The sequence below is a fragment of the Protomyctophum bolini genome (assembly GCF_963924005.1).
Source record: "Protomyctophum bolini genome assembly, chromosome: 2".
Lineage (NCBI taxonomy): Eukaryota > Metazoa > Chordata > Actinopteri > Myctophiformes > Myctophidae > Protomyctophum > Protomyctophum bolini.
In genome coordinates this window covers 50,430,506-50,444,686 of record NC_137863.1, presented here as the reverse complement: position 1 = coordinate 50,444,686, position 14,181 = coordinate 50,430,506, and the positions used below count along the sequence as shown (strand labels likewise).

Below are 14,181 nucleotides of genomic sequence, written 5' to 3'. Positions count from 1 at the left end.
ACGTTTTGCATCGCCATGATTCTACACAGTCCCCTATCCATCAATCCCTCTCCTCTCTTCTTCTCTGTCTCCTGACCTTTGGAGTGGCGGACAGGAAGTCCACAGTGACTGCCTGCCAAACGGTTTGAATTTGATAGCCAACTAGCATGAATATTTGGAAATTGAACATCATGGTTTGCCGTCAAATATTAAATGCAACAAGTTAATAGATCAATTGAATCAATAAATAATGAAAATAAATTACAATTCAATAAAATAATCAATTCATAATCTATTGTTGATTATTCTATTCATTGACAGTTATCGATAGAATAATCACTAAGACAATAATCAATACTACCTAGTTAAAGGTACGGTAACAGATAGGGGACAACTATTGATATATAGGTTACTAGTTTATATACTCCTATCTAAACAACAACATCATATGGAAATAGAACTGATGACATCATGTATACTCCGTTGACAACACTTAACACCAATAGAAGTTAACGCCAATAAATGAACATTGTACTAGCATTTAAAATCAGATTTGCAAAGCTCTGGAAGCCTCTCTGCTGTAAAAAGGTTCAAAGGTTACATTAAATGTATATAAATGATGAGTGATACGTGAGTTTGCCATGTTGGACGTCTCTGTTGGGGGTGGGGCAGAGTTAGCTGTTCAAACCCTTTTTTCAATTTTATAAAACATATGAGAATGCCAAATTAACATACGTATTTCTTTTTTTACGTTTTGTTGTCCTCTGAAGGCGAGGCGAAGGTTGCGAAACGCCCGCAGACAAGCAGAAAATAGAGCACAAAGGATTCACAAGCGGAGCGTTTATGCACAACCTGCGCACCGAGTTCCATTGGTTATAGTGGCAGCGTCAATTCTGTCCCCAGTGTGGCCCGGGCCTTAGGCATCGCAAAAGTAGAAAGACAAAAAAAGAAGAAAATCCCCAATGCTAGTTTCACACCTCAGGCAACGGTCATAACTGTATAGATTTGTACATACAGTGCATTGTATCGCTATGAATAAACACACACACACACACACACACACGCACACTGACCTAAAAAAGTTTCTAGCCATCACGATGAAAGCAAAGTGTCATAATTATAATTTGCCAAAAAATAAAATAAACTTTTGGAGCATATACACAGCCAACTGTAGGCCTATTATGCTCACTATATAACGTGCCAGTAATTAAAACATAGCACCCTTCTTTAGAAATTTTTCAAGAATATATGAAGTATTTTGTTTTATAAGTATTGCTACCCCTCTTTTACTTGAACAGAACAAAGGAAAAAAAACTAAACAGTATTTTAAAAGTAATGATTTGTAACCGTCAGTCTTCTCTTTGTCCTCTGTCTTCCAGTGGCAAAGCCTGCAGTTTATTCCATACTGCAAGAAACCTCTGTTTCAGCAAGTCTCATTCCATGTCTTTACCAAGCCTTGTGAGTATTAGTACTATGGGGTGGGCAACTTTGACAATGGAGAGGGCCACTATATTTCCACACTCACTCCAGAGGGCCACATTGCATACTGTTGTCGCAAAAAATAGCCGGTCTACAAGCTCAAAAAGTGTTGCACTGCTTGTAGATCTGCTATTTTTGCTATTATTTGAATTGAAATCATGTGGGCCCTGGGCCGACCAGTTCCCCATGTATGCTAGAACATCAACTGTGGACTACAGTATAACCTCTGTATAATGATACTACTAGTACCATTCTTCCAATAAGAATGTGTTTTTCCTCTGGAACATCCGCTGTGGACTACAGTATAACCTCTGCCCCGACCCTGGAATGTTGGTCTGTGTCTCCTGAGCTCGCGCTCTTCAAAGAGTAATCTTAGAGTATATATTAATAGAGACGTCACCGGATTTCTCCTCCCATCCACTTGCATTAAGTTGCTCAAAAGCGCATGAGGCGATTTCACTCCTCCTTCCGGGTAGGAACAGAGTGCATTCTGGGATGGATTGCCCAAACACATGAACGCGCTGGCCATTGACTATCATTGCGCCATTTGCGCGCGTTCACCTATGAAACATATAGCGTTCACGTGTCATTGCCCCAATAACATGAACGTGCGCAATGATAGTCAACAGCCCAGGGCTGGCTCAAGCTGCAATACCAAATTTCGGCCACTATGTCCATTTCGGCTGAAGGGTTTCCTCTCGGTGACGTCTCTATTAATAAATACTCTGAGGTTCGCATAGGCTCAAAACTGAGTGGTGCAATTCCCCCCCCCCCCCCCCCCTCTCTCTCTCTCTCTCTCTCTCTCTCTCTCTCTCATTAGAGACACAGCACTACCCCTCTCTCTGTTTCTGCCGCCCCCTACTGGTATAAATAAGTAACATACTCAGGCTCATAGACACAGGTACACAGGTACATGGACATTGCTGGTTGTAGGAGTGGTTGCACCACTCAAAAAAGGGAAACAACATACATTTCCTGGTCTAGGAGTGGGAGTGAACTACAGTGCAAGAGGGGCGTCGCTCGAGTCGAAATAATGGTGACATCGCTGTTTTCTAGCAGGGAGGGGATAGCCGGAGGGGGAGGGGGCGGGGGCGGAGTTGGTCAGGGGCGGGCAATCGGTGAACCAACATTCTCCAGCGCCTGCTCCATGCACGCCCACCCCCCTTAATTGAAATCCTTGCATACCAACACAGGGTTTTGCTTAAAGGACCACTTCACCACTTTTCAAATATCTTCATATACAGTATACTAGGTCTTCACTAATAATCATGATTATTGGTCTACTTGGTCTGTGTCTCATAGGAGGGCTGTGGGCAGTTCAGAAACCATCTTCCAGTGACATCATCAATGGGGAATACAAGCTAATAGAAACGGCAGACTTTCTATACTGAAAAGTTGCAATGCGAAAATTGTATTTGTTGCAATAAATGGTCAATCTATTCTGACATGAGTGTTTCCTGTCTGAAATATACTATAGTATAGTCTCTCTCTCTCTCTCTCTCGTTATATATATTATATATATAGCGCCTATATGGTTGCTTTTGCCTGCTTTAAAGCCACCTTGTACTTTGCAAATGCAATTTTTTAAACAGTTACTACAGTCACCTGTTTCATTTCTATGTATGCTTTGTTTCTCTGTAAACAAACAGCCTATAGAGGGTCTAAGTATTTAATGGTCCGATATATTAACCTACTTAAATCCTCCACTTTTGTCCTTTGACCACATTTCTTCTTGTTTTTGGCTATTAATGTTCCCCCAGAATATGGATGCTGGGGTTCAAGTGTTCAAACCATGGTTGGACCAAGTAAATATCTTCTACAGGCGAGGTGTGAAATAATGTGTGCATGTTAATGTATGGATCGGTTTATGTGTGAGAGCGTTTGTTGTTTGCATGTTTGTGTCAGTCCTGTTACTCCTGTTTGTTTGTATATTTGCCAGGTGACTTGACAATCTAGAGACCCACAGATGCAATTTGTTTAGTTTACTATTGTTTCCCTATCCCCTAGATAACTGATATCATTATATCAACATTACCAAGAGGGTGGATTTTGGACTGATGACAGGAAGAAAGGTATCTGACACATAGGCTGTCTCCTGTCTGTGGGCTGGGCTGATTTAATACCTAGTATTACGTGTGTGTTATTAAAAGACAGAAAGAGGTGAGCAATATAGTCAAAATCATTGGCACGTCCCCGGAGATAATGTGTAGCAAGTTATTGGCTTATATCTGTTGGAGGAATATCAGAACATGCTCTGAAGAAAAAATGCAGAATAGCAGATCTAGTTATTCAGAAATGGCCATGGGGAATTGCATCATCATCAAATAATCCAGGGAAAATAACATTTTGATTGTACATCCTATATGGTTCAAGAGTTATGGCCCTTGAACAATTTGGGGTGGATACATTTGGTGCTGATCGGTCCACTAGTTTCCAAGATGAACTCAAGATGAACATATACAGACAGACAGGAAGAATATCATTTGTTCAATTTACTATTGTTTTCCACAGAGAATAACTGATATCAGATATAACCATTGCAAGAGCTTGGATTTTGGACTGATGACAGAGGAGTATATATTCAATAGTGACCTTGGTGGAATGGACTGAAATCTTTCCTCTAATCTAATAAGAGGGTTTGTCCCTTTAAGAACGTCTGCACACTGTTATTGTCTCACAGCTGATAGTTTAAAAGGCAGGTTGACGGGCATCATTTGTGTGGAACCCATCATGGAGAGAGTGGTGCGACTCACCCTTCTTGGGTTGTTGCTGGCTTTTGGTACTGCAGCACGGATCAAGGTAGGGTAATATACAGTACGAATATGACATGCATGTATTGGGGTGTGCTTAAATTAGAGAGTAGAACTTTCAACTGTTAACATAGGGATATTTAATATGTGACGTCACGTGACAGATAAAAGTTCTATATTCAGAAAATGTGTGTTTTCTTTTTAATGCAGACTAGAGATGAGCTCAGTTGAAAGCTTTTTTGGAACATTATAATTATTGAATCTTTCCAAATAATATTAGACGTAGTAGTAATATGAGCACATATTATGTGCTCATTTAGTATTACTAGTACTACTACGTCTAATAGGGTAGGGTAGGGGTTGGAATGACGATATTATCGTCATTCCAACCCCAACCCTACTCCCCCATTACTGGTAGAACGAAACATTCTTAAACCGTAAATTGACAAACACCACAAAAAGAGGTGAAGGACCTGCTGACTGTTGTTTAATACTTTCAGTGTGTGTGTGAGTGTGTGTGTGTGTGTGTGTGTGTGTGTGTGTGTGTGTGTGTGTGTGTGTGCATGGGTGTGTGCGTGTGCCTGTGTTTGTGTTTTTGCAGAAAGTAGTAGTACCTCTGGATGTACAAAGGCCTCTCTTGTGAAATGCAAATGGTAGTTGAAAAATGAGTAGTTGGGTAGTTGATATAAGGGGTGTTTCTGCCATAGGACCAATGAGATTCCCAATGTGCTATTCCTGCCCAACTACTTTGTTGTCAGCATTGTTTTTATTCTCTGGTCAAGTTCTGGTCAGTGGTCACTAAGTTGGGTTGTGTTTTGTGGTGTATATTTCTAGGAGGATTGGGACATCTACAGCTTCCACATCAACTCCACTGTGACCAGTCGCTATGCCACCACTGTCATAACCAGCCGTGTTGTCAACCGTGTGGACGCACCCAAAGAGATACATTTCCAAGTCAGGATCCCCAAGAATGCATTCATCAGCAAATTCAGAATGTGGGTCTCTATAGAAATGAATAGAAAACACGTTCACTTAACGCAAATCATGAAGAGTTTCGGAAACTGGTCTTCTTACCCCGGAGAATGCATGACAACTTATTAATTATGTATTAATAATGAATTGCATACAATGTTGTATGACAGTGTCAATCATTGGAAATAACTGAAATTGTCTAAACTGGAAATGTGATGCTGCTGTACAGTACAGTAACCTCTAAACCACATTGATCCCAGTTTCATGACAAAGTACAAATTCTGCAGGCTTCAGCTCTTTTACACTGTTGGTCTTTCTCAGGCGTATTGAAGGCGAGATGTATGATGGTGTTGTGAAAGCTAAGGAGCAAGCACAACAGCAGTACACTGAGGCTGTGTCCCGGGGTGAAAGTGCCGGTGTCGTCAGGTAAATGGTGGCGCTGATGTTCATTTTCAGCGTGAAATAGTTAACATTCATGTTTTAAAAACATTTCTTTCTTTTTGGTACAGTTCTGTGGGGAGAACACTTGAGGAGTTTAAGACCTCTGTGACTGTGGCTGCTCTCCAAAAGGTGACCTTTGAACTCACATACGAGGAGCTTCTGAAACGAACACTGGGGAAATATGAGCTGCAGATCCACGCCCGACCCATGCAGCCTGTCAAAGACTTCAAGGTGAAATACAGTAGGAGTCAGTGATACGAAATGCTATCAATTGTAGTCGCCATTGTGAAAATAATGTGAAAACTAATACAGTTAGTCCTTGGTTCTATCACTTAACATGTGTGTTTTTTTTCTTAAATGCCAGATGGATGTATACATCAATGAGAAGCCGGGCATTACGTTTGTCCAGGTTAAAGGAGGATTAAGTACCAATGCGAGTCTAGCCAATGCTGTTACAAAAACACACGCTCTCAACCAGGTAACGTTACTGTCCAGTGCAGTACATTATTTTACAGGGCAATATCGAGGAAAGTTACAGTACCAATGCTTGTTAACACTAACACATCATGAGTACCGGTAAGTACTTTTGCTTTTACAAATATGGGAATGGTTTCAAAAAATATTTTTACTTAATGTTTTTACAAATCCATGCACACTAATGACAACAATATGCCATTTACAATATATTGTACACCTTTCTAAATAATTTATACTCTAGACTAAGTAGGGTTCTGCAGTTGTTTATGTTTCTTAATAACATTACAATTTAATATCAATATTTTAACATTCTTTTCTAGTCCCTCTTCTATTTAATATTAGCCTTGTAATTTTGCAATTAATTTGAGGGTGTTATGTGAACGGAACGCATACTGTAAGTAATATACATTACTTATCCCAGAAAGTAGTAAAGTAGAAGTAAAATCAAAGTAATTCACTTTCCATTTTGAAAATAACTTCTGATACACTGCCCAGTACAAATTTAATTTTATACAAAAAATGTAAAGGGTAGCCTATATCTCAAGTCTATTGTCAGTCTAAACTATTTGTTTGTGCATGATAAATATACTATATGTGAACTGAATTGTTACAGGAAAACCCTAATGAGTGATGTATTCTGTTCCTAGGCTTGGGTGCATTTTTACCCTACAGAGCAACAACAGGTCAATTGCTGTGGAGAACAGGGAATGAATGGAGATCTGGTTGTTGCTTATGATGTCAACAGGGACGTCTCACTGGGAGACATCATGGTATGTAATCTTAAACCTGCACTATGTAACTTTCCTCGATTTGATCCCAGTTTCCTGCGAAAATGTGTACCATTGAGGTAATAGAGCCTGCCTGCTAGCTTGCTCAGGAGATTAATTGAATCTTGACAATCAGGTCAAAATTGGTTTCAGAATCAATCAGATCCTGTGTCCCCAATTGTGTAAGCTATATTGTAGACCACCATACAGACAAAATTACATTGTATTAGTGCAGCTTTTAATAAACACTTTAAGTGCTATAGAGTGATGTCTGTTCTTCGCATACATAAAAAATCACACCTGTGTGAACCAAGTGGTGCAACTCCCCTCTCTAAAAGCTGAATAACTCCTAATCTACGGAGCTCTCCATGGTTTGGTCCATTAGCGCGATTTTCGGAGGTTTTTGCTGATAATCCGGTGGTCTAGATGGAAACATTGGTGCTTTCTAGAGCAAGTATGCAGGCTATATTTTAGCTCGCTAGCATTGACGCTATTTATGTAGCAACAACATCCACACACGGGTGCGGGTGCGTGCGCACACCAGTGGTGCATGCGCACATGCACGGCACTACACACACGGGTGCGGGTACGTGCGCACACCAGTGGTGCACGCGCACGCATGCGCACACCACTCGTGCTCATTGACATGCGCACACCACTCGTGCTCATTGACCTACACAAACAAACAAACAGGTACATAAAAGGTACTTAAAAACAAAGAAGCAAAGTGTAGGAAAACAACATATGCAGTTCAATCAAGAAATATAAACAGATTACAAATTTAAGAATGAAAGCAAAGTTATTTTATTTTGTCTGTTCACTTTTTTGTTTCAACACTTTAAATTTCACTTGAGTTGTCACATGCTTGCACACACCTGGATAAAGGAGGTATCCCAAATTGAAAATGTATTTTGTTTGCACTAAAGAGCTGAGTTCTAATCTTTTCAGTAGGCCTACTGACTGTACTCTTTTTTTCTGCCATCTAAATTCCCATAAAGGTGTCTGGCGGGTATTTTGTGCATCACTTTGCCCCAAGTGGTCTCCCGCGCATACCAAAGAATGTTGTCTTCATCATTGATCGGAGTGGCTCCATGCATGGCAATAAAATGAGACAGGTATTGTTTTTTTCCATTTCAAGAGCATACTGTTGTTTACTCGCACTGACTCATTGAAATGTTGCCATAGTGCCATACACAACATTTACGAAGTTCCTCTAATTTACGAAATGATTAATTTTCTCAGACCCGTCATGCTCTTCTACACATCTTGGGAGACCTTGCGGAAGAAGATTACTTTGGTTTGATCATTTTTGACAGCTACGTTTCCTCCTGGAATAGAGAACTCTCCCAGGCCAATAGTGAAAACCTGGCAGCTGCCAAAGAGTTTGCACGGAACATCCGAGACGCAGGAGGTATGGTTCTGATCTATATACTCTATTGCTATCAGAGCTTGTGACACCAGAATGGCAATTAGAGATGTGTTTTTCTTCTCATTTTAGGCACAGACATCAATGCTGCCGTGTTACAAGGTACGGAAATGCTGAAGCGAAACCCCAGAGATGGCTCTGCATCTCTTCTTATTCTTCTCACTGATGGCGATCCAACCTCAGGTAAATTGTTTGCACTTTAAAAAAAATCATTTTCATTATCCTTTACAAATTAAGACTATATTGCACATACAATACGTTGCTCACAGTATCCAACCAATATTGTTGGTTATCATTTCAGGGGAGACAGATCCTAACCGGATTCAGGCAAATGTAAGAATGGCCATAAATAAGAAATACCCACTCTACTGTCTTGGATTTGGATTGGATTTGAAATTTGAGTTCCTCGAGACGATGGCATTGGAGAACAACGGAGTGGCACGACGGATTTACGAGGATTCAGATGCTGATTTGCAGCTGCAGGTTAAGAGACATTTAATTTAATTTCATTTAATTTCAGTTTGTTGTGTAACTTGTGTTTGATGTAGAGTTATTTACAATGAAAACTGCAATTCCCAGTCAGTTCGTTAGTTAGTTAGTTCGTCATGCGGGCTGTCACGAGGCATGACCATAATAGTCATGTCATCACGTGACATCATCAGGGATCATCAATATTAAGCCCATATGTGGAGATCCCTGATGTCATCAATATTGGCCAGCAACTCTACATCTTACCTCAAACCCTTAGATCTCCATATATATCCATATATGTTGATCCTTCCCCATCCATCCTTCCTCTTCGATGTCTCCCTTTAGACTGATACCTGTCCATTTAAACTCTATAGACGGGGCCTGCCCCAAAGTTATTAGTGCAGCCCAGCAGCCGGAAAAAACTAAAGTTCTCAACAGGCCCGAAAATTAAGGCCCGACCCTACCTGGGCTCTCATCAAACCCTGTACACTCAATACACTGCCCCCGCTGCCACCCTTGGATCTCCATATGGAGCTGACCTGTTCTGACATTCCATATGTGGATCTGACCTCATCAAACCCTGTACACGCAAGACACGCTCCATATATGGCCAGTACAGAATAATTCCATATGTTGATCTGACCCCCATGCCAAAGCGCCAGCGCTCGCCCAGCAGTCTGCTGTCACCCAGGCGGATATGTTGATTTGACCCCCCAGGTATATACAGTAAAATAATAAAAACAGACCAATCACAAAAAGTATATGAAATCAGTAATCAGTTACAGCTTTTAGTTATTTGCAATAACTGATGATTTCATTTGAGATTTAAAAGCTTGCAAATCAACGTCATTATTAATGTCCAATGGACGGAGAAATTCCTAAGAGCATTGTCTGAATTTAGTTGTTATTTCACCAGGGTTTCTATGAAGAGGTCGCCACTCCCTTATTGACAGATGTGATAATGATCTATGTTGGTGGGATTGACCTAACCAAGACCAACTTCAGCCAGTACTACAATGGCTCTGAAATTGTGGTGGCTGGACTCATAGACAACAACACTGAAACATTTACTTCACGGGTTGTTGCCCTTTCGGTAAGGAAAGCTGCATGTGTACACAGGGAGAAAATGACAATGAACTTTTTGTAACATATGCTGCATGAACAACATACAAGTCTTTTGTCATTTGTCTGACACAAGGATATATTTTGATGATCATAGAAAAGCATAAAGATGGAGTTTGAGTCTGAGAAAGATAGCAGGCTAGAGTCCACTGGAACCATTTCTGACAACCACCTCCAGAGGGTCTGGGCCTACCTCACGGTGAAACAGCTCCTGGACAAAGAGTGAATATGCCGTTATATAATCTATTCTAATCATTGGCATATTCTGTGCCGCCCATCCATCGCACGAGACTCAGAATTATTTTTACTGCTGTTTATTAACACCACTGTGCTGTAAAACACTGTAGAACTGACATACAAAACAAGACAACAAACAAAACAATTAACTTGGGACATTCATAGTTACATCCACAATAATACATGACTTTCACAATAAGATTCACAAACAAATACAATACTGACTCCCTCTGTAACAATACTGACCACTTTGCCTGCTTGCACATGAATGGTGGGGGGGGGGGGGGGGGGGTCGACTTGGATCCTTTGTTTTCTCTTCTTTTCTCTATGTTACTTTACTTCATTTATTGTATTTAACTTAACTTTCTTCTGCTTTACACAGTTCACTTTACTTCGTTCACTTCACTTCTTAGTTTACTTTACTTCTTCTGGTCTACTTTGCTTTCTTCCTTCCAACTGCTTTCTTCCTTCTGCACAGAGCTCTCTCTCTCTCAGTGATCGCATGCACAGTGCACTCTCCTTCAGTGTAATGAAACTTCTGCCCTCTCTCACTCACAAACGGGTGTAACCAACACGCTTAATTATCAGAATACAGATGCAACCAAGATACATAATTGAGAACCCTCAACACATAGAACACACATAAGCGCCCCCAAAAGGACACATACAGAAACATGAAAACCTTGACATGGCTGCAGTAACAGTGTCATAATCGTTATATAATTTACATATTTACGTCATGTGACTCATCAACACATGTGTGACATCATGTGTCGATGACTCGATTATAGGTTGCAGTTATCTGGTGCTGAGAAGGAGAACGTGAAGAAAGAGCTCCTGGAGCTGTCTCTGAAATACAGTTTTGTGACGCCACATACATCCATGGTGGTCACAAAGCCACCAGGGGAGAACACACAAGTTCTCCATAAACCCATAGAAGGAACAGGATCAAGTGGTAGGCCAGGCCAAGCTGGTGTTGGTGGAGGAAATTACGGTACTTAGTCCTATTTTATACTTCATGTCATAATAACAATGTGTTGTGAGCTGGTAGATGCTATTGCTTCTTTTGTTAAGATTTTATAAAGATTAGCCTAAAATGACATGCCCAAAAACAGGGACACCAGGTTGGTAGTTAACGAAAAGTCCCAATACATTTTGTAATACAGATTTTTTATTTGGTTTTCAGCACCTAACCCTAACCCTCAAAACTACCCCCACACCCTTGATTATTATGATTATGATTCGGGGGGTTACCATGACCAAAGTCAAGGCCAAGTCATGCCGACTATGGATTATGAGGCCGAGGGTTCAGCAAGTGTTATCTCGGCCACCGAAGTACCACCGACAACACAAGGTATTGTGCATGTAACTGTAAATACTATTTGCATAAAGTCACAAATTTCAAATAAAACAGGCTTTGGTTAGTTAGTTAGTTAGTTATTGATTGATGAGAAAGAAGAAAATACGCAATGAGAACAATATGCACAAATAAGACGCATGGTCCGAAATGTCGTTACCCGGATTTGAACACATGGCCTTGTGGTGACCTCTAATGATGTTCAACAATGTACACAACAATGTAATGTGATGAAATATGATATGACCGTATTACCTTTATACTTTTATTTTACTTAAGGACTGAAATACAGGACCAAAACAGACACACAATAAAATAAAAGTATAAAGGTAATAAGGTCATATCACATTTTTAAGCAATACTGTATATCCAGATTTTTTTTTTTTATATATAGTATTATATTAGTTAGTGTTGTTTAGATTTCACTGCTCTACATACAGTTTGATTTCAGGTAAGTTGTTTAATTTTTAAATTTAAAAAAATCCATGCATGTACGTCTACTATAGTAGTATGTACAGTATGTGTTTGTGTTTGTCTAATTTGTCATCTCATTTCTCTTTTTATATCTATTTCTTTCTCTCTATCTTTCACTATATGCGTTCTACTAGTTCCATCTCCTCTTCCTCTGCACCACAAGTTTCTGTTAGGAGCTGAAAACCAGACCGTCCCACTATGTTATGACGTCAGTGCCAAACATCTGAAATTACTGCAAGATCCCGACACAGGTGAGGTCACTGCAGTATATTGTCCTGCATCTAGATTCTATTTTCTGTTTGGCTATAACCTATATAGTACTTTTAAATACACCTTTTGGTGTTTTAAACATTATGTTATAATTTAGCTATTTTTTTTTAATCGTGAAAATATTTATTTCAGAAGAAACTTTTAAAATTTCGAGGTCAGGCCTAAATGGGTTAATTTCCCTAAATGCCAGTTGATCTGATTATTTCTACACATCTTACTCATTACTATTGTGTAGGCTATCGTCACAATCAAATGACTTCAGGACTTTAGTCACTGCTCAGGCTCGCCCGCCTAGTGGCGAAAAATAAAACTTCTGGGAACTCAGATTACTGCTCAGGGAACTATGCTTACAGCAGTAACACAGGCATTGTTGTGAGTTGGTGTCTCCTCTGCTGTCCCAGGGTTGTCTGTGAATGGGGAGCTCAGCCAATCACTGCAGGGGGGCCTCCAGAAGATCGTTATTCACTACAACAATGATCAGCGCATTGAGGTGAACACCAATTCCATCACTGTGCGAGACGGACAGCATGTGGAAGCTTTCCACTGGGGCCAGGACCACGCAACAGCAGGAAGGTACCAAAGCCTGCGTTTCTTACCTTATGCTGTATATTCAAAAGTGATCAAACCCATGGCCATGGTGTACTACGTCATAATCTAGTTTTTAGTTTGTATACTTAATACTTTGTTAGGCCCATAAAAATAAAAGTATGTTGGGATGCTTGCTTGTATGTAGTGCCACACTGATTCTGCGGGACGATGAGATGGACGTTTCAATTGGAGATACACGTATTGTCATCCTGCTTCATCAGAGGAAGGGAGAGAAACTTCTCTGGCCTGTCTTGAGACAGTTCCCATCAGGAAACAATGCTGAAGGAATTTTAGGTGAGTGAAATAATATATCACGTGTGTAAAAATAACAGATTGGATTTGTGTGTGTGCGTGTGTTATCACTATATCAGAAATACCTAAAATAAATATTTGTCTAATGATCGTCTGTCTTCCAGTGGCAAAGCCTGCAGTTTATTCCATACTGCAAGGAACCTCTCTTTCAGCAAGACTCAGAATCCATAACAGGGAGGTTACTGCTCTCAGGTATAGTCCAATAAATATTATTATTATTATTACTATGAAATACTATGAAAACCTGCAAAACCTGTCAGTCAGTCAGTCCGTCCGTCACTCACGCCTCATGACACGCTCCATATATGGCCAATACAGAATTCATTCCATATGTTGATCTGACCATCTGACCTCGTCTGACCTCATCAAACCCTGTACACTCAAGACACTCTTAGTGGTGTAGATTAGGTGAGTGGCGTCATTGAGGGGGCAGAAAACAGCGCTCGAGCAGCCTGGAGAGTGACAATGTGAGGGTGGCGCAAATATCAGCAATTTTAGGCATGTGTGCAACATGCAAGTATTGTACAGTAACAACTTTTTCACAGCTTGACGCTTGACACAGAGTCACCACGTGACTCTGTGGCTGAACATTTTGGTCATCTTTACAGTTACTATTGTTGTTACTGCATTACTTCATAATAGTAACATCTTCCAATAAGAATAATGTGTTTTTCCTCTAGAACATCCGCTGTGGACTACAGTATAACCTCTGCCCCGACCCTGGAATGTTGGTCTGTGTCTCCAGAGCTCGCTCTTCAGAAGGAACTGTCTGACTTCCTTGTGACACAATTATAACTGTGTGCAGGCTTGCAGCATTACACCAAATAAATCTCCAACTGCTTAAAACGAAACACTTACTTATTTAATATATATGATATATATATAGGATATATGATATATATGATGATAAATTGTTGAATAAAGTGTTGAGTCTAATTTAGACTTTGTCATACAGTTACAATGAAGTATAAAGTACGTTTCACAAGTTCACAGTGTCAGTTAGTTGTCACTCACTTGACACATCTACCGGTAAAAACGGACCTGTCTGTTACTGAATAA

At 40.2% G+C, this 14,181-nt stretch overlaps 2 protein-coding genes across 2 annotated transcripts in view; one reads left to right on the top strand and one right to left on the bottom strand.

Moving 5' to 3' along the window:
- LOC308332278 (cadherin-22-like) overlaps window positions 1–14,181 on the bottom strand; it is a gene marked incomplete at both ends in the record, with an annotated part of 126,104 nt that overhangs the window by 86,922 nt on the left and 25,001 nt on the right. The gene's annotated exons all lie outside the window — the stretch shown is intronic.
- Window positions 4,189–13,917, top strand: LOC308325940 (inter-alpha-trypsin inhibitor heavy chain H3-like; the record flags this gene model as incomplete). Its single annotated transcript, XM_080778722.1, has 16 exons — window positions 4,189–4,257; window positions 5,043–5,203; window positions 5,502–5,606; window positions 5,690–5,852; window positions 5,986–6,099; window positions 6,746–6,868; window positions 7,864–7,980; window positions 8,108–8,276; window positions 8,364–8,474; window positions 8,593–8,774; window positions 9,679–9,855; window positions 9,982–10,106; window positions 10,913–11,076; window positions 12,087–12,203; window positions 12,624–12,795; window positions 13,803–13,917. 16 exons carry the CDS (start codon window positions 4,189–4,191, stop codon window positions 13,915–13,917), a joined length of 2,184 nt encoding a protein of 727 aa, XP_080634848.1.